This window comes from Saccopteryx bilineata, chromosome 6 (genome assembly GCF_036850765.1).
Source record: "Saccopteryx bilineata isolate mSacBil1 chromosome 6, mSacBil1_pri_phased_curated, whole genome shotgun sequence".
Taxonomy (NCBI): domain Eukaryota; kingdom Metazoa; phylum Chordata; class Mammalia; order Chiroptera; family Emballonuridae; genus Saccopteryx; species Saccopteryx bilineata.
Window position 1 is genome coordinate 210,027,537 of NC_089495.1, and position 27,108 is coordinate 210,054,644.

Below are 27,108 nucleotides of genomic sequence, written 5' to 3' on the forward strand. Positions count from 1 at the left end.
GGCAGTGAGTGACCTTCGAAGTGGCCGCCGGGTAACCGCCTCCCACGGCCTCTCCCAACGCGCCCAGGTTCCAAAATCCGAGACAGTTGGAAGCTGAGTCGTCTCCACGGGTACTGGAGAGCGGCCTTCACCGCTCGGCGTGGCCATCGGGGGATGCTGCGTCTCTGGGGTTGGGGAGAAATTCGTCAGCCCAGACACAGGGCCCCGCGTCGGCTCTGGGGGCGCTGGTCTCCGAGGTGGTGTCCACCTGGTGTCCACCTGGGGGTGGAGGCGTCGCCTTCCCGGCCCCAGTTCCAGCCCCAGCCCTGCGCGCCGCCCGCAGCCCCTCCATCCTCGAGCCCCCGGCTCTCCGCTCCAGCTCCGCCCCCCGGCCCTCCCCGCCCTCCCCCGGCCCGCGGGCGCGAGCTCCGCAGCTGTCACTTCAGGGGGCGGTCCCGGGGGCGCGGTGGGCCGGCCCAACCCGCACGGCGCAGCCATTGGCCAGAGCCGGGGAGCCCGGCGGCCGCCTCCTCGGCGGGGGCGGGCCCGGGAGCGGATGAATGAAGCCGGAGTGGGCGGCGAGCGGCCTCCAGAGCGTGGTGCGCAGCGCGGCGGCGGGGACGCGGGAAGGTGAGTGCTGCGGGGCGCGCCGGGAGCGCGGTCCGCGCGGGGTCGGGGCGCTGCCGCGGGGGCGCTGCCAGGGGCTCGGGGTCCGGACCTGCTGACGTCAGGAGCGCGCAGGTGCCCGAGCGGCTGGGCGGGGGCCAGCGGGGTCGAGGCGGCGCGCGCGCGGCCGTGGCGGAGGCCTGGGCCCCGCAGTGCGCCCCGAGACTCTCCACGGGCGGGAGGACGGGACCGAGTTGATCCTCCGTCCGAACGTGGACCAGCCCTTTCAGCCCGGCTGCCTCGGGGAATCGGAAGCGAAAGGCACCCCTCCTCTCCTCCAGCTCTTCTGGCGGGAAGGCGGGCGGCGCGCCAGGGGACGCGCGGTGGGTGGTCGGGGCGCAGACGGCGCGGGGGCAGCGGCCAGGGCTGGGGGCAGGGCAGGTGGCGGGGCGCGCGCCCGGGAGCAGGCCCCGCGCGTCCGCCGGGGACACACGCGGCTCCCGCCGGGGACACACGCGGCTCCAGCAGCGGACGGGTTGCGGCGGGCCCCCCACCTGCGCGGATGCCGCCGCCGCTGAGTCAGGAGGAAACCGTCAGGCTCAGAAGTTTCTCGGGGGCGGTCGGGCTCTGTTCGCGCCAGCCGCCCTCGTGGATGGGAGCGCGGGCGGAGGCGTCTCGGCGGCTGGGCGAGGGGCAGGTGCAGGGGGCTGGTCTCCGCCCCGCCCCGCCGGGCCCCGCGTCCCGCCCGGCGCCGCTGGGCTGGGGGACCCAGACGCCCCCCGAGAGCAAGAGGAGGGCGGCGGAGGGTGGAGACGAGACACCGCGTGGACACCCTGAGCCCCGGGCCCGGAAACCCAAGCTGCCGCCGGGACCTGGTCTCGCGGAGGGCGCCTCGACCTGGCGGAACCGTGCTGGGGAAAATCCGCTGGGGCGGTGGGGTCAGCGCCGCAGGGGGTCGAGGAGAGGGGCGCGAGTGGACCCCAGACCGCCAGGCCCCTCCACCCCGAGCGCCTCGGCTCCCTCGTGCGGCCCTCCGTCCGGTATGGCAACGGAACCTGTAGGAACCGCAGTAATTTTCCACGGGGTTTAACCAGCTCCAGCCCCCAACTCCTCCCGGGCGGCTGAAGAGCCTGGATTTCCTCCGACTGATCAGAAACCGGCTCTGGGGAGGGGCCGGGCGGTACCCAGCGAGCCGTGGAGGCCCCGCCGGTGGCCGGTGACGGGTCTAATCATTCTCTGTGCAGGGTGGGGCCAGCGGACCTCGGGGAACAGAACGCTCCCGGTCTTAGCTGGCTGGGTTCGTGAGCCCTTTCCTGAGCCCTTGGAATGTGCCGGCCGGCGCTAGCCGCCCTGAGCGTCCACTCCCTCCTCCTCGCGACTGCGCTCACTGTCGCACCCACTCTCCTGATGAGTAAACCGAGGCCCTGAGTGGTTAAGTGACCCACCTGTAGTCACATGGCTAGTCTGGGGTGGAGCGGTTTGAACCCAGATGTGTGTGACCCCAGGCATTTTATAGCTCTTGTTCCTGGGGTCAGGGGGGCCCAGCCTGATGCAGAGCCCTGTTCCAAATGGTGCCCCCCCCCACGCTAACAGGACCAGGGTCTCTGGCCACGGGAGACAGGGAGACTGCCCCTCAGGAGTGGGTCAGCACACCCAGGGTTTTCCCTGCGTTGCTGGAGGGAGGCAGGAGGGGCGTTGCGGTTGAACCCACGCTCCTGACTGTCCCTGCCTGTCGATGTGTCCTGTTTCCTGCTGGGCAGGGCTGAAAGCCCTACCTGGAAACTCTCCATGGGGCTGCTTCCCTGCTAGGCGGCTGGCTCGGCGGCTGTGACCTAATCGGTGGTTCCCTGGGTGTGCGTCCTGCAGCAGGTGCCAGGCAGGTCCCAACCAAGTCCCTCCCCTTGCCACGGCGAGGTGGACAGACGCCTGGGGCCGGGCAGGATGGTGGCTGTGTGAGTAGGGGTTTTGGGGTTGACTTGTCCCTGTTAGAGCCCCTGATTCCGACGGACTCGTGTCAGAGCACCTGGCTGCCCCCAGCCTTGGTGGACCCTCACCCTGACAGAACCTGGCACAGCGTGGGGTCTTGGTCTATACCTGATTTCCAAACAGCCGCAGTTAACGTGTGGGCTTAGCCTCTTCTCTGCCGTGCCTTCCCATCCAGGGGTCTCCTGAGGGTCGGGGAATCCACGCCCCAGGTCAGCGTGGCCACCCGCGAGGGCTTCGTGGACTTCATGTTCTGGGGGAAGTGGCCACCACCGCGGCCAGTTTGGGTCCCTGACGCCTCCTGGTGGGTGATGTGGGTGATGGGCAGGGAGCCAGGCCAGCGCCAGGTGCCAGTGGACAGGAGGGAAGTTGAGCTGGGGCAGCCAGTGCAGTGCGGGACCCGAGGAGGACGTGCCTGGTCATTGTCCACTGTGTCGTCCAGCTGAGATGTGGACTCGGACCGCGAATCACGTGGTCCCCAGTGCTCGGCGGGGTGAGAGCCTGTCGTCTGCTTTTAGAAGGAGACAAACAATAATCCTCCAGGCCGCTCCTGTTCTGGGACATTCAGCAGCTCGCCGGGCCTGGTGCGGTTGGCGTGGGGAGGGGGCTGCAGTGGGCAGGTAATTGGACAGGCCCTCTGGGATTCCACTGAGCATGGGCACCAGCTCGGCCTCAGCTGACCGGGCCCCACTGGCAGAGGTGGAAGACACCGGCCCGGCTGTTCGAACACTGGACCCCACCTGCCTGTGTCTCCCCTCCTGGGCTGGCCATGTCTCGGCCCTCAGCCTGCCTGTGACACCCTCCTGGGCTGGCCGTGTCTCGGCCCTCAGCCCGCCTGTGTCTCCCTCCTGGGCTGGCCGTGTCTCTGCCCTCAGCCTGCCTGTGTCTCCCCTCCTGGGCTGGCCGTGTCTCTGCCCTCAGCCTGCCTGTGTCTCCCCTCCTGGGCTGGCCGTGTCTCGGCCCTCAGCCTGCCTGTGACACCCTCCTGGGCTGGCCGTGTCTCGGCCCTCAGCCCGCCTGTGACACCCTCCTGGGCTGGCCGTGTCTCGGCCCTCAGCCCGCCTGTGACACCCTCCTGGGCTGGCCGTGTCTCGGCCCTCAGCCCGCCTGTGACACCCTCCTGGGCTGGCCGTGTCTCTGCCCTCAGCCTGCCTGTGACACCCTCCTGGGCTGGCCATGTCTCGGCCCTCAGCCTGCCTGTGTCTCCCCTCCTGGGCTGGCCGTGTCTCGGCCCTCAGCCCGCCTGTGACACCCTCCTGGGCTGGCCGTGTCTCTGCCCTCAGCCTGCCTGTGACATCCTCCTGGGCTGGCCGTGTCTCGGCCCTCAGCCTGCCTGTGACATCCTCCTGGGCTGGCCGTGTCTCGGCCCTCAGCCCGCCTGTGACACCCTCCTGGGCTGGCCGTGTCTCGGCCCTCAGCCTGCCTGTGACATCCTCCTGGGCTGGCCGTGTCTCTGCCCTCAGCCCGCCTGTGTCACCCTCCTGGGCTGGCCGTGTCTCGGCCCTCAGCCCGCCTGTGACACCCTCCTGGGCTGGCCGTGTCTCGGCCCTCAGCCCGCCTGTGACACCCTCCTGGACTGGCCGTGTCTCGGCCCTCAGCCCGCCTGTGACACCCTCCTGGGCTGGCCGTGTCTCGGCCCTCAGCCCGCCTGTGACATCCTCCTGGGCTGGCCGTGTCTCGGCCCTCAGCCCGCCTGTGACATCCTCCTGGGCTGGCCGTGTCTCGGCCCTCAGCCTGCCTGTGACATCCTCCTGGGCTGGCCGTGTCTCGGCCCTCAGCCTGCCTGTGACATCCTCCTGGGCTGGCCGTGTCTCGGCCCTCAGCCTGCCTGTGACATCCTCCTGGGCTGGCCGTGTCTCTGCCCTCAGCCTGCCTGTGTCACCCTCCTGGGCTGGCCGTGTCTTGGCCCTCAGCCTGCTGTCCTCAGACACCCCTCGCTCGCCCTCCGTGGCCACAACGCAGCCCTGTTTCTGCCAACACTACACAGAGTTAGCCTCTCTGACCACACTTCTGGGGACAGGTGGACATGTCCACAAACCACACGCCATCTGCAAAAGTCACTCACAGCGAGGCCAGGTGAGGCCTCCCGAGGGCCAAGCTCAGGGTGGGGCTTGCCGACTGTGGCTCGGCCGGCTCCGCTGAGGGGTGTCCAGGGAGTCCCCCAGGCCGGATGGCTCCCGATAGGTGTTCTCCGCATGAGCACCCCTCGCCTGTGGGGACCGCCTCTTCCCAGTGGCTGTTTTATCCAACAAACCTTGCAGTTATCTGAGGTATCACCCCTAGGCCTGAGCCACAGAGGGCTTGGGGTGGACACCCCAGCCTCACCCTGGGCTCGCTTGAGCCATTGCATTCTTGTGAACATCTCACTCTTGGCAGGTTCCAGGGCCCTGATATTTGGACCCGTGGGTTTAAGAGGCCCCCCTGGAAATGGCCAAGCCCAGCCTGTGCCTGGGCAGGCTCACCACTGTGGACAGAGCCTGCGCCCCCCACCCCACCCCAAAACCCCATGAAGACCCTTCTGCAGCTCTGCATTTCTCATGAGCCTCCAGTGGCGCTCGGACCCACTGAGAGTAGAGAGGCTGGGACCTTCCCCTCGGGGACTCCTCCCCACGTGGTCACACCCCTGTTCCAGGAGGGAACCTGAGGGTCAGAGGGGCCGGCCCGAGGCGGAGCGCCTGCCTGGCTCTGGGGCCCGAGGCGCAGCGCCTGCCTGGCTCTGGGGCCCGAGGCGCAGCGCCTGCCTGGCTCTGGGGCCCGAGGCGCAGCGCCTGCCTGGCTCTGGGGCCCGAGGCGCAGCGCCTGCCTGGCTCTGGGGCCCGAGGCGCAGCGCCTGCCTGGCTCTGGGGCCCGAGGCAGAACACCTGCCTGGCTCTGGGGCGGCCCCTCTGTGGCCCCTCGCTGCCTCTGCGCTGCCCTGGGGTGGCAGCAGGTGGCTTGTTACTATTACTATTATTTTGATCAGACGTTATGAGTTAGCTGGAAAGAGGAGTAAGCACCCTCAGCACCCCCCCCCCCGCCCCCAGCTCACCCCAAGCTCCTCACGCTGCAGACTTGCACGCCGGAGACAAGGGTGGAAACAGGAACGTCCGTGCTGAGACCACAGGACACTCCCTGAGGGACAGGCCATTCCCGCTCGTCCCGGACAAGCCTTCATTGTTGGCTCTTAGGCAAAGCAGCTCCTGTGGCCACCAGGTATGCAAATCAGGGTTACCAGGCAACAGCGTCGCCGCCCCAGATCTTGCCACCTGGACGTCTGTGCTATAAATAGGTGTGAGCCTCATCCTCAAGAAGCGAAAGCCCTCCCCACCCCCACCCCGGGAAGAGGCACCGGGACAGGTGTGGCAGAGAAAGCAGCAGCCACGGGTCCGTTTCGTGCAGCAAGGACCACGAGTGCCAGGGAGTGACCCAAGTGCCATGGGGGACGCGTCACAGGGCTGTGGGCGTGGCTGGCGGCCTTAGTCTTCAGTTGCAGCCCTGGGAGGGAGGGGTGCAGGGGGGTTTCCTGGCCGGCATGTTGGCAAAGAGAAAGAAGAAATGAAACCTGTGATTCCCCGGTGCCAAGTTCCCAGCAGGGCTCAGGACGGAGCCCCGGGAGTGCTTGTAAGCAAAGGCCTCCCTGGGGGCCTCAGCTGGGCCGGAACCCTGCACCACGGAGGCTTAAAATGTCACTCTGGGTGATGCCCCCAAAGTCCTCCCTGCCCACTCCACTTTGCCTAGAGCCCCCCACGGGGAAGCAGACGCAAGAATGGGAGGAGCCAGGCGAGGGAGTCCAAACCTTTCCAGCCCCCGATGGAAGCTGGGGTTGCGATTCTCAGACAGGGCTCTCTGGGCTCTGACTTTTCACAGTGCGGTGGGGGGGGGGGGTTGTGGTAGGATTTCTCCACAGCGGGCGGCACCCATGCCTCAGGGGCAGCTGTTGGGTCAGGGCCAGCAGCACCCTGAGATGGCATTGGTGCCTGAGAACACACACACACACACACACACACACACACTCACTGACCTGGCCTGGGAGACTCCTGCTTCCCACCTGACTGGGGACAACCCCCCGGCTCCCCCCATCCTGTCTCCCCCACCCCGTGAGCTCCCTGTGGAGCAGCAGAAAGGGGCTGCTCTCTCCCTCTCTCAAGGGGGGACAGTGTCCCTGCTGCTCCAGGCCAGGAAGCCAGGAAGCCGGTTAAGGATTCCACAGGACTTCCGACCTTGGAAGTCCTCCCAGGAGGATGAAGGTCGCAGAGCAGCAGGGAGAGGACTGCCAGGAGTTGGGCAGTGCCTGGGCCCCGTGGCCGCAGGGGGGCTGGGAGCACCAGGCAGACACCAGGTCTGGGTTCACGTAGCTGGAACAGCTGGGGGAGACCTTGTCCCTCATCCTGGGTCAGCCGTGGAGTCCAGGGCGTGGGGACCGGCTGTTAGGTGGGAGCCAAGGACCCACCTCCATCACAGGAGGGAGCTCAGCCAGCCACGGGGCTATCTACAGACCGGGAAACTTCCCCTGGGGTTCCCAGGAAGGTGGGACCCACCCTGCGGCCGGCCATGAGATTCCAGGTGTCACAGCCCTGGCCTGTCTCAGGGTCCGGCTGACGGATTCCAGACGTCCGGGGTCCGTGTCGGGGGTTGCAGCCTCCCTTGCCCCTCGGCGCCTGGGTCACTGGGAGGCACAACTCCTTCCTCCCAGCCCAGATGCGCCGATGAGGCCCAGAGCCCTCCAGAGAAAGAACCCCGCAGTCAGCCAGGAGCAGGACCCCTGGAGCAGAGCTAGGGGCGGGGCTGCGGGTGGGGCGGGGGGCTGATAGGATGGGGAGGGGGACGCCCTCCACCTCCCAGCGGCTGTGGGTCTTGGCGTAGTGGGAACCGGGTCCTGAGGGCCAGGGAGGAGGCCTCCAGGGCTGAGGGAGGCAGGCAGAGCATCGAGTTCTCATCCTGTGCTGCCTGGCTAACATCTACAATGCGCTTTTCTTTTTTTCTATTTTTTATTTTATTTTTTTAATTCAGTGAGAAGTAGGCCCTGGCCGGTTGGCTCAGTGGTAGAGCGTCGGCCTGGCGTGCAGAAGTCCTGGGTTCGATTCCCGGCCAGGGCACACAGGAAAAGCGCCCATCTGCTTCTCCACCCTCCCCATCTCCTTCCTCTCTGTCTCTCTCTTCCCCTCCCGCAGCCGAGGCTCCATTGGAGCAAAGATGGCCCGGGCGCTGGGGATGGCTCCTTGGCCTCTGCCCCAGGCACTAGAGTGGCTCTGGTCGCGGCAGAGCAACGCCCCGGAGGGGCAGAGCATCGCCCCCTAGTGGGCAGAGCGTTGCCCCCTGGTGGGCGTGCCGGGTGGATCCCGGTCGGGCGCATGCAGGAGTCTGTCTGACTGTCTCTCCCCGTTTCCAGCTTCAGAAAAATACAAAAAAAAAATCTCTAATTCAGTGAGAAGTGAGGAGGCAGAGACAGACTCCTGCATGCACCCGGACTGGGATACATCTAGAAAGCCCATAGGGGGCAATGCTCTACTTATCTGGAGTGTTGCTCCGTTGCTCAGCAACCAAGCTCTTCTTAGTGCCTGAGGCAGAGGCCATGGAGCCATCTTCAGTGCCTGGGGCCAACTTGCTCCAGTCGGGCCATAGCTGCAGGAGGGGAAGAGAGAGAGAGACAGAGAGAGAGAGAGAGAGAGGGATAAGGGGGAGTGAAAGGAGTGGAGAAGCAGGAACCTGGGACATCCATACACTGGGCAAACACTCTACCACTGAGCCAACTGGCCAGGGCCTACAAATGATTTTTCAAATCATTATATGCGTGTGGTCTGTAAGAGTCTGGCTTGACCATTGCCTGGCAGAGATCCACGCCTCTCAGTTCAGGTAAAACCCGACCTCGGGCTTGGGGCTGTAGGGACCGCCCACTGCTGGAAACGGGAAGTTCTCTGTTTCACCATGGCCATCCCTCATGGCAAAAGCTGGCAGCCCAGTCTCCTTGATCTGGCTGAAGCCCTGATCCTCCCGCTGCCTGAGCAAGCCAAGCCCAGAGCCCGCGGGCATGTGTGGCAAGCGTACCTGGGGGCAGGTGTTTGCCAGCACCAGATCTTGGTCCTCGGTTTGCAGGTCACTTACTAGAAATAACTGCCCCCAAATCATTTCTGGGGAGGGGTGCAACAATGACCTCTAGTTTTCACAGGTCACTGGGCGGCTTCCGTGGGCAGTGCTGGCCCCTTAGCCTGGCTGGGATCCTCCTCTTGGGGGTCCAATCCACCCGGGAATGTGGCCCAGGGCCACCTTGTGGCTTGTATGTGCATGCATCAAGAAAACAGATGCCCCGGCCCTGGCCGGTTGGCTCAGCGGTAGAGCGTCGGCCTGGCGTGCGGGGGACCCGGGTTCGATTCCCGGCCAGGGCACATAGGAGAAGCGCCCATTTGTTTCTCCACCCCCCCACTCCTTCCTCTCTGTCTCTCTCTTCCCCTCCCGCAGCCAAGGCTCCATTGGAGCAAAGATGGCCCGGGCGCTGGGGATGGCTCCTTGGCCTCTGCCCCAGGCACTGGAGTGGCTCTGGTCGCGGCAGAGCGACGCCCCAGAGGGGCAGAGCGTCGCCCCCTGGTGGGCAGAGCGTCGCCCCTGGTGGGTGTGCCAGGTGGATCCCGGTCGGACGCATGCGGGAGTCTGTCTGACTGTCTCTCCCCGTTTCCAGCTTCACAAAAAAAGAAAAAGAAAAAAAAAAGAAAACAGATGCCCTGGCTGGGTGGCTCAGTGGATAGAGTGTCGACCCTGCATGCCAAGGTCACAGGTTCAATCCCCAGTCAGGGCACATACGAGAAGCAACCAGTGAGCACACAACTCAGTGCAACAAGGAGTTGGTGCTTCTCTCTCTCTCTCTCTCTCTCTCCCTTCTCTTCCTTCCTTTCTTTCCTCTCTCTTTCTCTCTAAAATCAATAAGAAAATATATATATATATATTTTAACTAAAAAGAAAAAGACACCAGGTGACTTCTGAGCCTTTGGAGTTTCAGGTGCCATCACACCTTTTCCATGTTTCTCCGTATTTCTGTTTGAGCAGCCGTCTGAGTTGCAGGGCGGGTGGGCGGCAGGACCTTCCTGGTCCAAAGGCTCGAGCTGGTCACTGTCCACACTGTCCCCCGCAGCCCGAGTGCTCGCCTCCGTGGGCGCACCGGTGTGGCCTGAGCCTCCGCCAGCCCGGGCAGCTGCCTGCAGCTCCTCTGGGAAGCTCTGACCCCCCCCCTCCCGCCCCCACCCAGGCCTCCTCCCTCAGCCTGGCGTCTCAGCGTGTGCAGGGACAGCGGCACTATAAATAAATAAATAAAACACAGGCCCGGGAGTAGCCCCGGGGAATGACTGGTAAAAACGTTTGCTGTCTGCCCACTGCCCACACAGCTCACAGCCCCCAGCTATAGCCACTGAGGGCCTGTGGGCACCGGTTTCCAAAGTAAACAGCTGGACCTTTGTGTAAATGCCACTCAGGTGGTCACAGTTCTTTCAATAAGACGACAGCGAGAATTCATGCACACGGGCTCTGTAGCCAGCAGTGTGGGGGAGCTGTTTGCCATTGGCCGGCTGTGTGGCCCCGGGCACACTGCTGACCGCTCTGGCCCACGTCCCTTCCCTGTGAGCTGGGCTGTAGCCAGGTGTGCACAGGTGATAACCACGCATAGCTTGGGAATGTGTGACGTCACCGTGAGGTGCAGTGGGATTCTTCGGAGCTGACCGTGTTCCACGCCCATTGGCACTCACCCCGTGCCCAGCCCTGCGGAAGGCTAGCCAGGGGCCTAGGGAGAGGCTTAGATGACTGTTTTTAAATTTTCTTAAGTGTTTAAAAGTTTGTTGTATTTATTCATTTTTGAGAGAGAGAAACATTGATTTGTGGTTCCATTGATCCGTGCATTCATTGGTTGACTCTTCTTTGGGCCCTGACCGGGGATCAAACCCACCAACTTGGTGTATTGGGACCCATTCCCACCCCCGGTCCCCAGCCCAGCTGTGGCCGGAGACAGGCTGCCCTGACCGTGTGGGTCCAGGTGGGACCCTGCCTTCGGGGAGGGAGCCGGTCAGGAAGGGTCAGTCCACCAGACCAGGCACCAGCAGGGCAGACGGAGCCGTGGACGCGATCGCCCGGGGGCACGCTCGCCCGTGGGTGGAGGGACGTCTGCTCACCAGGAATGTTTCCCGCAGGACGAACTGGCCGCGGGGACACCGCCGCTGACCCCTCCTGGGCGGACATGCCGCAGCACGTGATGGGGGACAAGGCCTTCGCGTCCATGCCGCAGCTGGTCTTCCCCGGCCTGCCCGTGGCCGCGGGGGACGGGGGTGGCCACACGCCCCCCAGCAGGCGGGCCTCCCTGGGCCCCCTGTGTCCGGCCGCCCACAGCCCCCTGGACGCCTGCAGCCAGCCGCTGTGCCAGCCGAGGACCCCGAAGCGCGGCGCCCGGGCGGCCCGCACGGCGCACTACGCCCCGGCCGGGCCGCCGAGTTCCGAGTGCGGCTGGCGGGCCTTCGCCCCCGCGTGCCTGCAGGCCTTCAACACGCCGCGGGGCGTCCTGCTCTTCCTGTGCGCGGCCTCCTTCCTGCAGGGCATGACGGTGAACGGCTTCGTCAACACGGTCATCACCTCCATCGAGCGGCGCTACGACCTGCGCAGCTACGAGAGCGGCCTCATCGCCAGCGCCTACGACCTGGCCGCCTGCCTCTGCCTCACCTTCGTCGGCTACTTCGGGGGCCGCGGGCACAAGCCCCGCTGGCTGGGCTGGGGCGTGCTGGTCATGGGGGCCGGCTCCCTGGTGTTCGCGCTGCCGCACTTCGCCGCCGGCCCCTACCAGGCGGCGGGGGACGAGGGCCGGGGGCTGTGCCGGGCCAACCGCAGCGCGCAGGCGGCGGCAGAGGCGGCGGCGTGCGGGGGCGGCGCCTCCGGCCTGTCCGGCTACCAGCTGGTCTTCATGCTGGGCCAGTTCCTGCACGGTGTGGGCGCCACGCCGCTCTACACGCTGGGGGTCACCTACCTGGACGAGAACGTCAAGTCCAGCTACTCGCCCGTCTACATCGGTGAGTGAGGCCGGGGAGGGGGCGGGGCAGCGTGACGATGGCCCCTTTGGTGCACTTCCCCGCTGGCCACACGTTGTCACCGGCGGCCCCGGGTGCTGCTAGGTGAGGGAGAAAGAGTCCTCACTGGTGGCATCCGGGGCTCGTTGGCTTTGAGAGAAAGTTTTTTAAATCCCCTTAAAAAGTTGACCCTGGCCGGTTTCAGATGCAGTGGACACTGCAGAAATGAAAACCCTGATTTAAAAGGGTCCAGGCCTGGGCCCTGGCCGGTTGGCTCAGTGGTAGAGTGTCAGCCTGGCGTGCAGATGTCCCGGGTTCGATTCTCGGCCAGGGCACACAGGAGAAGCGCCCATCTGCTTCTCCACCCCTCCCCCTCTCCTTCCTCTCTGTCTCTCTCTTCCCCTCCCAAAGATGGCCCGGGCGCTGAGGATGGCTCTGTGGCCTCTGCCTCAGGCACTAGAATGGCTCTGGTTGCAACAGAGCGACGCCCCAGATGGGCAGAGCATTGCCCCCTGGTGGGCGTGCCGGGTGGATCCCGATCGGGCACATGTGGGAATCTGACTGCCTCCCCGCTTCTGACTTCGGGAAAATACAAAAATAAATAAATAAAAGGGTCCAGTCCTGGGCTGGGGGACAGACAGACAGACAGACAGAGGCTGAAGAGCAGGTGTGGGGCGGGGCTTCTCCCAGGTGGGCCCGTGTGGCTTCTGAGCGCCACCCGCTGGTGAGCCCCGCGGAGACCGGGTGTGTCCACCGCCCAACCGCTCCGCCTCCCTTGCAGCTATCTTTTACACTGCGGCCATCCTGGGACCCGCGGCTGGCTACCTGATTGGAGGCACCCTGCTGAACATTTACACGGAAATCGGCCAACGGTGAGTGACCTGGGCTCTCTCTTGCCGGCACAGAAATCGCCACGCTGTCCAAGCAGGAGGACTCGGTGCCCACGGGGCAGGGAGTGAGGTGGCACATGGTGCAAGCCCCTAGCCTCGCTGTGGCCGACCTGCTGGTCTGTGCGTGACTTTGAAAACAGGCCGGGGTGGGGGGGAGGTGTAGGGGAATTGGGGAGGACAGTGTGGCCAGATGGCTCCCCAGAACCACGCCAGAGCAGGCCGCAGTTTCTCTGATGCCCTTTGTAAGGAACCGAGAGTAGGTTTTCCTGCTGCCGGCGTGAGATTCTCTTCTGCGGGGTTTTCCCACACCAAGCCATTCCCCAGACACTGGCTGGGTGTCCCAGAGTCAGCCGTGTCCTGACCCTGGCAGGTGAAGGGCTCCATCCCACGAGGCCACCCCAAGCAAGAACACCCGGCTGCCTACCCACAAGCTCCATCCAACTTGAGCACAGCACAAGGGTTCCCACAGCCCCTTCCTCAACTCACTAATTTGCTCGAGTGGCGCAGAGACCTCAGGAAGGCCCATTACCTGCCAGAGGACACCGCTGGGGAACAGGCAGACGGCAGAGGGCATGGGGTGCGGTGTGGGAAGGGATGGAGCTCCGTGCTGTCCTCGGGTGCCACCCTCCAAGACCCTGGACGTCCACCGCCCTTCGTAGGTGTGGTCGGCCAACTCACTGGCCATCGGGGTCAACAGACTCCCCCGAGGCTGGGCTTGGGTCTGGAAGTTCCAACGCGCTGACCTCATGGTTGGTCTTTCTGGTGACCTGCCCCTGTCCCCTCTCCCCCTGCCCCAAAGCTCTGAAAAGGGATCCGCCAAGAGGGGGTTCAAAAGACGCTGCTGGCGCCCAGGAGGTGGCAAAGCATTAGGAGCTCTGTGCCAGGAACCGGGGCAGGGACCGACCCTGTGCTTCTCGTGTGTGTCCCTAATACGCTGCCTTTATTTCCTTGTGTGTTTTGTTTGTGATACTAGTGTTTGTAAATTAGAGAGAGAGAGAGATGGAGAGACAGAGACAGAGAGAGAGATGGAGAGACAGAGACAACGGGGAGAGGAAGGAGGTGTGTCCTCCTGACCAAGTGGGGCTCTGGAGGTGGCCCCAACCTCCAAGGTGGTCTGTCACCCACGCCTGGGTGGTTTCCTTAGCTCGCTCCTGAGACGCATAGTGGGCAAGGCTGGTTACCCCTGGGTTCTCTCTGCAGATGGTGGGCCTCTCTGGTCGAGAGTGTCTAGTGCTCTGCCCTGGTACAAACACCACCTGTGGCCTCGGGTTGACTAACCTGAGGCGTCACATGTGCACGTTCTGTGCGGTGCCGGAGGTAGGTGGGGCCGTGTCCCTCACTCACCCTCTACACCCTCCCCCTGGCCTGCGTGGACCGGCCAGCCGAGGGGCGCCCGGCTCACGTGCCCTGGACGCTGAGCCCTCTGCTTCTTCCCGCAGGACCACGCTGACCACCGAGAGCCCGCTGTGGGTCGGTGCCTGGTGGGTGGGCTTCCTGGGCGCCGGGGCCGCCGCCCTCCTCATCGCGGTCCCTATCCTCGGCTACCCGCGGCAGCTGCCAGGTGGGTGCCCCCACACACAGGCGCGCACACACACACGGGCGCACACATGCACAGGCGCACGCACACAGGCGCACACATGCGGGTGCAAGCCCCTCCTGGCTCTGAGGGCTGCTGAGGAGCACAGGAGAGTCCAGATACTCATGTCTGGGGGAGGGGGGCTGCCATCCCACAGGGCGGGGCCGGCCAGCTGTGGACCCCTCCCCTCCCCCCGGGTTTGTTTCCGTGAGGGGTGAGGAACACCCTTTCTCTCCCCTCTGGTCCCAGGCTGTGCTGCTGGCACTGTCCCCCTAGTGCATGCTCGCGCCCTCTGTCCCACAGATGTCCCCAGACCCGCAGGGGCGGGGCCTCCAGGCCAGCCTTGGGCCCCGCCCCCTCGCTGACCTCTCTGTCCTTCCAGGCTCCCAGCGCTACGTGGTCATGAGAGCCTCTGAGACGCGCCAGTTGAAGGACAGCAGCCAGAAGGTGGCCAGCAGCCCCAACTTCGGGAAAACCATCGGAGACCTGCCTCTGTAAGGAGCTAGGGGCAGAGGCGGGGGTGGGGGTCCCTGTCCTGTGCCCGTGTGTCCTGGAGACCCTGGGGGGGGGATCCCACACCCTGAGTCTTGGCCTGAAACTAGGAGTGTCCGAGCGACCCTCCGGGGCCACATCCACATGGTGAGCACACGGCCCCCAAGCCACCTTCATGGGTCCTGGTCCCCAGGGAGGCACACCGGACCCTCTCAGACCATTCCTCAAGGGTCACCCCCTGACTGGCCCCAGCCCCTCCCTCTGCAGCGTCCTTCAACCATTTCATTAGGCGTCTCCTGCGCGTGGCCACGAGCTCTGGCCGGTGCCGCCCTTCCTGCCGCGGGCTCTCCGGGGGCCCCTGCCCTCGCCGCCTGGCGCCTGCCCCTCCTCCTGGCACCTGCCCCTCCTCCTGGCGCCTGCTCTCGCCGCCTGGCCCCTGCCCCTCCTCCTGGCGCCTGCCCCTCCTCCTGGCGCCTGCCCCTCCTCCTGGCCCCTGCTCTCGCCGCCTGGCCCCTGCCCCTCCTCCTGGCGCCTGCCCCTCCTCCTGGCCCCTGCCCTCGCCGCCTGGCACCGGCCCCTCCTCCTGGCACCGGCCCCTCCTCCTGGCACCTGCCCCTCCTCCTGGCGCCTGCCCCTCCTCCTGGCACCGGCCCCTCCTCCTGGCACCGGCCCCTCCTCCTGGCACCTGCCCCTCCTCCTGGCGCCTGCCCCTCCTCCTGGCCCCTGCTCTCGCCGCCTGGCACCGGCCCCTCCTCCTGGCACCTGCCCCTCCTCCTGGCGCCTGTCCCTCCTCCTGGCGCCTGCCCCTCCTCCTGGCCCCTGCCCTCGCCGCCTGGCGCCTGCCCCTCCTCCTGGCGCCTGCCCCTCCTCCTAGCCCCTGTCCCTCCTCCTGGCCCCTGCCCCTCCTCCTGGCCCCTGTCCCTCCTCCTGGCGCCTGCCCCTCCTCCTGGCCCCTGCCCCTCCTCCTGGCCCCTGCTCTCGCCGCCTGGCCCCTGCCCTCGCCGCCTGGCACCTGCCCCTCCTCCTGGCGCCTGCCCCTCCTCCTGGCGCCTGCCCCTCCTCCTGGCCCCTGCTCTCGCCGCCTGGCCCCTGCCCCTCCTCCTGGCGCCTGCCCCTCCTCCTGGCGCCTGCCCCTCCTCCTGGCCCCTGCTCTCGCCGCCTAACACCGGCCCCTCCTCCTGGCACCTGCCCCTCCTCCTGGCGCCTGCCCCTCCTCCTGGCGCCTGCCCCTCCTCCTGGCCCCTGCCCTCGCCGCCTGGCGCCTGCCCCTCCTCCTGGCGCCTGCCCCTCCTCCTAGCCCCTGTCCCTCCTCCTGGCCCCTGCCCCTCCTCCTGGCCCCTGTCCCTCCTCCTGGCGCCTGCCCCTCCTCCTGGCCCCTGCCCCTCCTCCTGGCCCCTGCCCTCGCCGCCTGGCACCTGCCCCTCCTCCTGGCGCCTGCCCCTCCTCCTGGCGCCTGCCCCTCCTCCTGGCCCCTGCTCTCGCCGCCTGGCCCCTGCCCCTCCTCCTGGCGCCTGCCCCTCCTCCTGGCGCCTGCCCCTCCTCCTGGCCCCTGCCCTCGCCGCCTGGCCCCTGCCCCTCCTCCTGGCGCCTGCCCCTCCTCCTGGCGCCTGCCCCTCCTCCTGGCCCCTGCCCTCGCCGCCTGGCGCCTGCCCCTCCTCCTGGCGCCTGCCCCTCCTCCTGGCCCCTGTCCCTCCTCCTGGCCCCTGCCCCTCCTCCTGGCCCCTGTCCCTCCTCCTGGCGCCTGCCCCTCCTCCTGGCGCCTGCCCCTCCTCCTGGCCCCTGCCCCTCCTCCTGGCCCCTGCCCTCGCCGCCTGGCGCCTGCCCCTCCTCCTGGCGCCTGCCCCTCCTCCTGGCGCCTGCCCCTCCTCCTGGCCCCTGCTCTCGCCGCCTGGCACCTGCCCCTCCTCCTGGCGCCTGCCCCTCCTCCTGACCCCTGTCCCTCCTCCTGGCCCCTGCCCCTCCTCCTGGCCCCTGGCCCTCCTCCTGGCGCCTGCCCCTCCTCCTGGCGCCTGTCCCTCCTCCTGGCCCCTGCCCCTCCTCCTGGCGCCTGCCCCTCCTCCTGGCCCCTGTCCCTCCTCCTGGCCCCTGCCCCTCCTCCTGGCCCCTGCCCTCGCCGCCTGGCACCTGCCCCTCCTCCTGGCGCCTGCCCCTCCTCCTGGCCCCTGTCCCTCCTCCTGGCCCCTGCCCCTCCTCCTGGCGCCTGCCCCTCCTCCTGGCCCCTGTCCCTCCTCCTGGCCCCTGTCCCTCCTCCTGGCCCCTGCCCCTCCTCCTGGCCCCTGCCCTCGCCACCTGGCGCCTGCCCCTCCTCCTGGCCCCTGCCCCTCCTCCTGGCGGTGCCAGCCTCCTGTCCACAGTCTCCCTCACTCTCTGTCGGGGAGGAAGCGTGGTCTTGCTTTGTCATCCCCTAACTGGCCAGAGGAGGCTGGGGGGGCCGTTAGCGGCGGGAATGGACCTGGTCCCGTCTTTAACTGGGGGGGGGGGGAGCCGCAGGGCCCAGGGCGCCTCCAGGGAAGCAGGACGGGAGGACCAGCCGTCTCCACCCCATTGAGTGCTTTGTTCTCCCCTTCCCACTTCCTGTCAGACCCCCGAAAGGGCCGCCCACTCAGGAGGGTGTGTGTGTGTGTGTCCCCCATGCAGAGGAGCCGGCCCAGGACCCACGCTGGCGGGGGGGCAGGGGCGACGTCTCCTAACATCCGCTCCGCGCTGGGACGGGGGCTGCCAGTTCCCCTTCGCCCAGCACTGGGCACTGACCCGTCCACGTCCTGGCGGTCCCCAGCATGTGGGGCGCGGGCCGGGGACTGCGGGCTGAATGCCGGAAGCTCATGTCCGGGTCCGGTTCCCCAAACCGGTCGCTGGTAGGCAGCAGATAAACATCGTAGACCGGGCACCTTCCGTTTTGGTCGTGACGTTCTCTGACCCAATTCAGCACGAGCATTGCAACTGAGCGACCTGCAGGACGAAGGGGGGAAATGAGGAAGTTTCTCCTGCCCAGCCGCGGCCCGCAGGGTGGGCGGGTCTGAACAAGGCGGGAGAAGGGGGAGGACCGGCCGCACCCGGGGGTCCCTCCCAACACACACACCCCCCCCAGGACCCGGACCTTTCCTGGTGGAGGAGGTCTGGGGGTGGGGTCCCGCTGCCTGGAGCCCGCCCGAGCCCTGGGGACTCGCACCGAGCCTGGCCTGGCACTGAGCCCCAACACTGTGACATGGGGACGCCTCCACCCCACTCTGACGGCGTTTTGTCCACAGCCTTTCCCACACTCGGTCAGAAAGCCCGTTCTGCAGGAACCGAGCTCCCACCCACGGGGACGAGGAGGTCTGGTGTGGGCTGCTCTGCAGAGAAGCTAGGCGGGTCACTCCTGTCTGACAGGACGAGGGGGGGTGTCCTTCACTAGTCGGTCCCCCCTCCCGGCTGCCGGCTGTGGAGATCGGGGTGCCCAGGCTAATAATCACGGCGACCCCGCCCAGGCCTGCATCTCAGAACCCCGAGCCGGGCTGGCCTGCGTCCTCAGCATGATGACCATTTGAGAGTCACAGTGTTCCACGTGGCTTTGACAAGCGCTGGGCAGTCCGCCGCTGGTGTCGGGGTGACCGTGGTGGGGGGTGTCTCAGGGCGGGTGACCCACAAGGACAGCCACGCCCTCACCGGCAGCCCGGGAGAGCCCAGGGCGGGGACGCTGAGAACATGAGCTGTTTCAGAACCATTCAGCCTGTCACACCTTAGTCACTCATGTATCACGGGATCCACTTTGTTGTGCATATGCAACCGTGAGCCTGTCCCACCCCCAACCCAGGTCCCTCACTTCTGGGGACAGGGGCACAGTCCCATCGACCAGCACTGCTGTGCTGGGCTAAGGGGCCAGGAGAGTGAGAAACCCAGGGTGCAGTGAAGCCACCTGCCCTGGGGCCGCTGGCTGCCCGCAGGGGTCAAGCCCCTCAGGGTGGTAACTTCCGTGTGTCCCATCCCGGAGGGCTCTGCTCAGTGCCCCTCACGGCACCGCAGTCCCTGAGCGTCTTACACGTGTGACCAGGGTGCTGGGGCATGTGCACAGCCAGCCCCAGCCCCTCGCGGAAGCAGGGTCGCACCGAGCCTGGCCTGGCACTGAGCCCCAACACTGTGACATGGGGACGCCTCCACCAGGAAGTTTCAGGGTGTGACCTCGGCACCCCCGGCTCACAGCCACGTCCGACACTCCTGAGACCCATTCTGCAGAGTTGGCTGTGGCCCCTCCCTCGACCCCACTGCTGGGTCTGAGGCCAAGTGCCCCCTCCCCAGGCTGTGTGGGGCCCTGAGTCTGCTCAGTCCTTAAAAAGGGGTCCATGCGAGTCCACCAGGGAGTCAGCAGGTCAGGTCCAGTGGAACCAACGCCAACGTCCTTCCTCGGGCCCCTGGCATCGGCCCTCTGAGCGCACACCAAGCAGAACTGGGGAACAGTCACACCCACCCGGGCAGATCCTGGAAGGGGCCCACTGGTCCAGATCAGCAGGGCTTCCTGTCCCCCTTCCCAAGGGCTGCTGGTTGAGAAGGGGCCCCACCCCTCAGTGCCTGGTTCCCCACTTCTGGGGGCCCATCCAGTCCAGGGCTTGGTGACAGCTGCCCCCAGAGGTGATTCAGCAGGGACAGGGGTCACTCCTGCCCGCACCTCACACCGAAGCCTAATGAGGTGACAGCGGCTTTTACAACAAGCCGCAGGGTCAGAGTCCTGGGGCCGATCCACTGCCAGCCACACCCGGCCTCACACTCCCTCTCGGTTTCTCTGGAATGAACGTGGAGTGCCTCCCAGCTCGTTGGCAACCCACTGTGTTCCTTATGGAACTGGGCGATGCACTCGGGGGAAGGGCCCCGGCCTCGGGAACTGTGGCTTCCGCACAGCCTGGCTCTGGCCCGCTCTGACCCTCTGTCTCTCCTCTCCGCCTGCCCAGCTCCGTCTGGCTCCTCCTGAGGAACCCCACGTTCCTCCTGCTCTGCCTGGCCGGGGCCACCGAGGCCACGCTCATTGCTGGCATGTCCACGTTCGGCCCCAAGTTCCTCGAGTCCCAGTTCAGCCTGAGCGCCTCGGACGCCGCCACCTTGTTTGGTGAGAGAAGCCTCTGCATCTTGGGGGTTCCTCAGCTTTTTCGGTAGTTCTCAATCAAGGGGCCTTTGAGAGTACCTTCTAGAAGGCCCAGACAGCGCTGCTCCCCGTGTGGCCCAGCCCACGCTGGGGGTGGGGGTGGGGTCCCAGAGCGAGTGTCTGGGGCTTTTGGACGAGGCGGTGTCGCTCACGGAAATCCGTTCTTCTTGAGGGGTTTTGGGCGCACTGACCAGCATGCATGGTGTGCTGACTGGTCTCTCTGAGGGCCCCGTGGAGCCACGCTGCCCTCCTGGTGGAAGCTTAGTCCAGCTGGGGGGGGGCGGTGTGGAGTCCAGCCTGCCTGCACCTCTCCCTGGCCAGCTAGGAGCTAATCCTGCATCGTCCCCTGTCCCCCGCCCGGAGCCAGGCGTCCCAGGTCCCAGCGTCTCAGAGGACCATGTGGCTGGAGCCCCTGGACCTGCCCGGCTGCAGCATTCTGTGGCCAGAACAGGCCGGCCTTCCCGGGAAAGGGGGAACCCTCTTCCGAACCCTCACGGGGAAGTTCTGTGCTGTGAGGGCAGCTGGACTCACTGAGACCGCGCGGGGCAGGGGAGGTCGTCCCAGGGCAGGAGGTCAATGCCGTGTGAGCCCTGCGGGGCGCATCGGAGCAGCACCCAGGCCATCTGGCCGTGTGCACCCCTCAGGGCTCCATTCCCAGCACGCCAGGGGGGCCGTCAGGGAGACACCCCCCCGTCTCTGACTAATGCCCCAGACACTCTTCCCGACCAAACCTCCACCCACAACCTCCTCCCTTCCTCCAGCGGCCCCCTCTCCTTGAGCCGATGTCCCCCTCTTAGAACGTCCATGTCCTGTGGGGTCCCCGCGCCCACACCCAGAGCTGGGTTTGCTCAGCTGGATTTGGGTGGTGGGCCCACTGGGTCCCCGGGCTGTCCGGTTGCCATGCCCTCGGGGCCCCCAGACCCACCTGGGGAGCCCATGCCAACTGATCTCAAGTTCATATTAAATAGCCAAGGCTTCCGGCTTCAGATGTCCCCCCACAGCTGGAACGGGCAGGGTGCCGTGGGCCTCTGCTCCTCCCCCAGGGGCAGGGCAGCAGCGGAGAGCTCCGGGCAGTGAGCTCTGGCACACTGTGAGCCCGGTGCCGCCACCCAGACGGGGCTGGCTCTGTGCCTCGGTTTCCCCATCTGTGCAGCGGGGACAACCAGCTGCAGAGGGGTCCCCCGAGCCCCTGACGGAGCCCCGCCCTCCCCCACAGGGTACCTGGTGGTGCCAGCGGGCGGCGGTGGAACCTTCCTGGGCGGCTTCTTTGTGAACAAGCTGAAGCTGCGTGGCTCGAGCATCATCAAGTTCTGCCTGGTCTGCTCCCTGACCAGCCTGCTGGCCACCCTGGTCTTCTTCACCCACTGCCCCAATGTGCCCGTGGCGGGCGTGACGGCCCACTACAACGGCAGGTGAGGCCCCGCCCGCCTGTCGGGCTTCGTGGGAGCGAGGTCGCCACGAACACCCCAGGGGACGATCGTCACCGGCGGTCCCCGGGTCCCCGCCTGGCTCTGAGCCTCAGCTTTCTGGCCTGTACGATGGGGCCGCGGCCCGGCCTGTCTCTGCGTGTGGACGCGGGAAACGGCTGAGGCTTGGGCGTCGCTGTGTCTTGGGAACATGAGGGAACACAGCTGTCGGGCGGCGATTTGGGAAAATCTCAGACAGACACAGGGGACCTGCCCCAGGACCCCCCTGCGGAGAGGGCAGGCTCTGCCCAGCGCCGTGGCGGGAGGACCCACGAGACGGTGGAGAGTGGACTGGCGGAACCACCTTCCCCGCACGGAGGGCTCAGCACCACCAAAGGGCGGGGACGCTGGAGCCTGGGTCACCTCCGAGGTGCAGCGTGGGGTGGGGCAGGACGGGGGGGGGGGGGGGCAGAGCGGGACGGGGGGGGGGGCGCAGAGCGGGAGGGGGGCAGAGCAGGACAGGGGGGCGCAGAGCGGGCAGGGGGAAAGCGGGGGGGGGGCAGAGCGGGACGGGGGGGCAGAGTGGGAGGGGGCGGGGCAGAGCGGGAGGCGGGGAGAGCGGGGGGGGGGCCAGAGCGGGACAGGGGGCAGAGTGGGAGGGGGCGGGGCAGAGCGGGACGGGGGGCAGAGCGGGACGGGGGGGGGAGAGCGGGACGGGGGGCAGAGCGGGACGGGGGGGCAGAGTGGGAGGGGGCGGGGCAGAGCGGGACGGGGGGCAGAGTGGGAGGGGGCGGGGCAGAGCGGGACGGGGGGCAGAGCGGGACGGGGGGGGCAGAGTGGGAGGGGGCGGGGCAGAGCGGGACGGGGGGCAGAGTGGGAGGGGGCGGGGCAGAGCGGGACAGGGGGCAGAGTGGGAGGGGGCGGGGCAGAGCGGGACGGGGGGCAGAGCGGGACGGGGGGGGAGAGCGGGACGGGGGGCAGAGCGGGACGGGGGGGCAGAATGGGAGGGGGCGGGGCAGAGCGGGACGGGGGGCAGAGCGGGACGGGGGGCAGAGTGGGAGGGGGCGGGGCAGAGCGGGACAGGGGGCAGAGTGGGAGGGGGCGGGGCAGAGCGGGACGGGGGGGGGGGAGAGCGGGACGGGGGGCAGAGCGGGACGGGGGGCAGAGCGGGACGGGGGACAGAGCGGGAGGGAGGGCGGAGCCACGCGTGCAGGGCGCTCGGTGTGCGTGACAAAGGGCAAGGGCGTCTGTGGTCCCCGATGTGGGCGCGGATCAAGGAGCCGTGTGGGCGTGCGGGATGCGCGGAGGAGGCCCGCGTCCTGGGGCCTTCGCGCCTGACACTCGTGACTTCTCACGCTGAACCGTGCATCCACCCCTGTGTGAAAAGCAAGCCATTGGGCTCGTGCATGGCCCCGTGGCTGGATGGATTCGGGGCTGGGCTCGCTCTGGTGTGAGAGTCTCCAAGGCTCCCCCGTGATCAACAGGCGAGGTCGGAGGCGCTAACCTGTGGGCAGAGCACCCCGTAGTGGGCTGTAGACCCGCAGACGTGGGCCGTGGGGTCGAGACCGCGTCCCTGTGGCCGTGGGACGCCCCTCCTCCTGGCTCTGGCCTCCGCCCCACCTCCTGCATCTCCTACCTCGCAGCCTCGTGCCCGAGGGCCACCTGGAGGGCCTCTTGGGGCTGACGGCCGCCTGCAACGCCGCCTGCGCCTGCCGCCCCGAGCACTACAGCCCCGTGTGCGGCTCCGACGGCCTCGTGCACTACTCCCCCTGCCACGCAGGGTGCCCGGAAGCAGCCGTGCCCGGCCCCGGCGGCCAGAAGGTGAGTGCGGCCGCGGCCCACGCCCCCGTCCGGCCGCGCCCTGGACCCTGGGAGGGCCCCTGTCCGTTCCTCCTGTAACCGGCGCTGTTGTTGCGGTCCTCAGGTGTACCGAGACTGTAGGTGTGTCCAGAACTTTTCCTCTGGTTTTGGCCACGCTACTGCAGGGAAATGCACTTCAACTTGTCAGAGCAAGCCCCTCCTTCTGGTTTTCATATTCGTTGTAATTATCTTTACATTCCTCAGCAGCATTCCTGCGCTGACGGCCACGCTACGGTAAGCACGGCCCGGGTTTCACGTCAATCCGGAACCTTCCCTTGCAGCGCGCTCGGGTGGAGCTCTGCAGAGCCCGCGGGGGTCCCTGCCAGGGGCCCCCCGCACCCCGACCTGGGGAGGCCGCCGGCGTGCGGCCTGGGGCCCGGCCTCAGGCTTGGGGGTGTGACTCGGCCGAGGCCCCATTTCCCTGGGCCTTGACGCCGGGTCTTTCCTTTCCAGGTGTGTCTGCGACCAACAGAGGTCCTTTGCCCTGGGAATCCAGTGGATCGTGGTTAGAACTCTAGGTACTGCGCAGTGTGAGGATGCCACGTGTACAGCCTGGCAGGGGGCTCCCTGCTCACGGGGCACCCAGCTAGGGGGCTGCGCCCACCCTGGGGCAGGGCGCCATTCCCAAACCGTCCACTAGAGGGACCCAGGGTCACCTTCTGCTTAGGACGCCTTGTCCTCACGAACACAAAGGCTCTGCGGGAGGGGTGGGGGGGGACGACACGACACATGGACACACGTGGAGGTCCTGGGGAATGTCCCACCTGAAACCCAGTCCCCAGAGAAGAAACATTCAGGTCCCCTTTGCACCCCCTGAGTCCACCGGCAGCCGAGGTCCACTCTCTGAGAGCCTGGCCGTGGCGGGGCACTGAGTGGACCTCTCTCCGCAGGGGGCATCCCGGGGCCCATCGCCTTCGGCTGGGTGATTGACAAGGCGTGCCTGCTCTGGCAGGACCAGTGCGGCCAGCAGGGCTCCTGCTTCCTGTACCAGAACGCGGCCATGAGCCGGTACATGCTCATTGCAGGGCTGGTATACAAGGTGAGCCAGTGGGGTCCCCGTCCGCTCCCCGGGGGGGCCGAGGGAGGCAGGGAGCCCCGGAATCTTCTAGGAGTGAGGGGGTCCGGGCACTCCACCGGCACCTCCCGACTGTTAAACCCAGCGTCTGAGGACGTCCCTCCTGCAGCCGGATTGGCAGAAGCTCATTCTTCCCCGTTTAGAGCTGTCATTGGGACACCCCCTCCCCGCAGTGTGGTGACCGGGGAAGACCAGGCCCGTGCCACAAACCACCTTCCCCCGGGGGTGTGCCACCTTCCCCGGGGGTGTGCCCTGAGGCTTTGGAGGAATCAAACCAGCAGCCCTGGGCACGGTCAGGCCCGAGTGACGGGTTCATGAGCAGCATGACTTCAATGCGCCTCCCTAGTTCTTAGCCTGGCCCTGTGCCTCACGCCACCCGCACAAACTCCCTGCCGTAGCTCTTAGCACAGGCTCCTGGGGGGGGGGGGTGAGCGCCCCCCGTGGTGTTTGAACGTCCCCCTGTTGGGGGAGGAGGCACAGGCCCGTGCAGAGAAAACGGCATCGTGGGGCCAGTCTTTTCTGAAGGGCCTCAGCTATAACCCCGGTTTATATCTCCCTGCGGATGAGTGTGAAAGTAGCCACGTGTGACCTGGGATTTGTGGGGCTGGGATTTCTGGAGGAGAGCACCAGACTGGTTTTAAAGAGACAGACCCCCTCCAGGGAGCTGGCCCTGGCCTTTCTCTTTCCGTGTGTGTTGTATGGTCCCCCTGCCCAGAGCAGCCGGCTGGCACCGGAACACCTGTCTGCCCGGGTGCTGACCCTGTGACCTCTGCACAGCCAGCCTGAGCACAGTGGTTAGATTGGCTGGCAAAGCACGTGCCGATTTTAGCAAGGGGGTGGTCCAGGGGGCAGGCAGCTGTACCCCTAAACACCACGCACGCAATCACTTCCCCACAAAGCACGGTGGGCATCTCCGCTGAAGCCGCGTTTACGAGTTCAAGGTTCGCAGGTGTGCACAGAGGCGGGCGCACGGGCTCAGTCCTTCATTCCCCAGGCTGCCCGTCAGTCCCGCGAGGTCAGGGCACTCTGCTGACCAGCTCCGAGCTAGGTCCCTGGGGTCCCCTCCCCGTGACAAAGGCCCGCAAACCGGGCTGCTTACCACAGTGGGAAACCACTGTCTCAGTTCTGGGGAACAGAATCCATGGTCAGAGTGTCACAGGGTCAGTTCCTTCCGGGGGCTCTGGGGGAGGGGCTCTGGGGGAGGGGCTCTGAGGGAGGGGCTTTGGGAGAGGGGCTCTGAGGGAGGGGCTTTGGGAGAGGGGCTCTGAGGGAGGGGCTCTGGGGGAGGGCCCCCCCAGCTCTCAGGAGCTGCCGGCAACCCCTGGCTTGCAGACCCATCGCTGCGTCTCTGCCCCCATGTCCACGGGGGCCCCTCTGTGTGTTTGTATCAAACTCGTCTCCTCTCTTGTAAGGGACACCAGTCTTTGGACTGGGGGGCCCACCCATCCTGTACGCCCTCATCTCAGGCTGCTCAATTACATCTAAAGGAGACCCTGTGGACAAATCAAGGTCCCGTCCACAGGTTCCGGGGGTCAGGACTTGGCTGTATCTTTGGGGGAACACCATGCGGCCTCCCCCCTCCCCTTATCTGGTGCCTCTGCTTTTCCGCAAACGGCATTTTCATTCCTTCACTGATGGTGTTGCTGTCCATGCCGGGGGGCTGGCAGTGCAGGAAGGGGGTTCGTCAGAGGAGCCGGGGACGAGTGCGGGAAGGGGGTTCCTCAGAGGAGCAGGGGGACGAGCAGGGGTGGCCCCGGGGCGGGAGGTACAGCGACTCCTTTCTCCCCAGGCCCTGGGTCTCCTCTTCTTCGCCACCGCGTACTTCCTGTACAAGCCCCCACTGGCGTCCCCCCACGGCCTGGAAGCTTCTCTGCCCAGCCAGTCCTCCGCCTCGGACAACCCCTCAGACAACCCCGCAGACCTCCAGCGACAGAGCAGCGTCTGAGGCCCACCCACCCGCTCAGGCCCTGGACCCGCCCGGCAAACACCAGCCAGCGTCTCCCTGGACTGGACGGGCCCTCGCCCACCGCTCACCCAGCGCTGAGGACCCTTCAGAAATCTCCCATTCGGTGCTGGGGGGCTGCATGCGTTGGAACCTGGAGGGACCCAGTCGGGATCAGCCTGCAGGTGGTGGAGGAGGTGCCCAACGACCCTCTCTGCGTCTGGGGAGGGGCTGGAGGAAGCACCACCCCTTCCCTCTTCTGGCCATTTCACATCCTGTGGCCTTTCCCCAGTGGACACAGCCGGTCAGCGGACAGCGTTGATGAAGGCCTCAGGAACTCCTGGACACGTGAACAGCCGAGCTTTTAAAACAGACTGTGCCGTCTTTTATTTTTAATTTAAAAGATATTTTTTTATTTATTGATTTTTAGAGAGAGAGAGGGAGAAAGAGAGAGAGACAGAGAGAGAGAAACATTGATTTGTTGTTCCACTTATTTATGCATTCATTGGTGGATTCCTGTCCCTGTCCTGACCGGAGATTGAACCTGCAACCTTGGCCTACCGGAATGACTCTCTAACCGACTGACCCACCCAGCCAGGGACCCCGACGGTGCCGTCTGGACTCTGGCAGGTGTTATAAAACACGCAGGACCACCCGCGGACTGAGCTGAGCCGCGGCTGACGTGTGAAGCTGGCGGCTGCCCCCAGTTCACGGGTTGTGACGGCTGGACCTTTGGTGTGCACGCGGGACCTGCTGTTCTGAAGGAGACGCTGCTGGGGCCCCGTGGAGGGAAGTGGGGAAGCGCCGGCCCCACGTGGCCCTGGCGGCCAGGTGTGCCTCTGACCACGCCCATGGCACGCCCCCACTTCCTGTGTCTGGGCTGAGGGTGGGAGGCCGCCTCCCGGTGCAATACCCAGGAGGGAGCCTGCTGCTTGTTCACCGCTGGGGTCCTGCCCTGTTCTCTGTCCTCACCACACAGCGCAGCGGGGTCGGGAGCGCCTCATCATGTATCTGTTATATACAAAGCATATAGTTACAGACCCATATTTTGCATAAACACTTATTTCTGGAACCTGTTTCTTACCTGCGTGTGGGAGGGCGTCGGGCTACCACGCACGTGTGTTCCCTGGTGTCCTCCGTCAAAATCGTGTGTGTATAAATATATTTTAGTATTT

At 66.4% G+C, this 27,108-nt stretch overlaps 1 protein-coding gene across 4 annotated transcripts; it reads left to right on the forward strand.

Moving 5' to 3' along the window:
- Nucleotides 1-372: 372 nt before the first annotated feature.
- Nucleotides 373-27,108, forward strand: LOC136308733 (solute carrier organic anion transporter family member 4A1-like). 4 transcript variants are annotated; one of them, XM_066236378.1, is made up of 13 exons: nt 545-609; nt 5,618-5,760; nt 10,716-11,582; nt 12,361-12,451; nt 13,909-14,030; nt 14,428-14,539; nt 19,460-19,614; nt 20,867-21,062; nt 22,700-22,877; nt 22,981-23,150; nt 23,370-23,434; nt 23,807-23,955; nt 25,781-27,108. In XM_066236378.1, the coding sequence occupies exons 3-13, from the start codon at nt 10,763-10,765 to the stop codon at nt 25,934-25,936; spliced, it is 2,214 nt and encodes a 737-aa protein (XP_066092475.1). In that variant the 5' UTR covers nt 545-609; nt 5,618-5,760; nt 10,716-10,762; the 3' UTR covers nt 25,937-27,108. The 4 variants fall into 4 exon arrangements, with proteins under 4 accessions (XP_066092476.1, XP_066092477.1, XP_066092474.1 ...); XM_066236377.1 differs by lacking the exon at nt 5,618-5,760 and having other exon boundaries at nt 375-609; XM_066236379.1 differs by lacking the exons at nt 5,618-5,760; nt 25,781-27,108 and having other exon boundaries at nt 373-609; nt 23,121-23,150; nt 23,807-23,944.

Excerpts from the sequence above, each read along its gene's own strand:
- LOC136308733 (XM_066236377.1), top strand. The coding sequence starts at position 540 with ATGAAGCCGGAGTGGGCGGCGAGCGGCCTCCAGAGCGTGGTGCGCAGC. Across the intron at positions 610-10,715 it reads GGCGGCGGGGACGCGGGAAG|GACGAACTGGCCGCGGGGAC; the intron begins GTGAGTGCTGCG and ends TGTTTCCCGCAG. Across the intron at positions 11,583-12,360 it reads CTACTCGCCCGTCTACATCG|CTATCTTTTACACTGCGGCC; the intron begins GTGAGTGAGGCC and ends CCTCCCTTGCAG.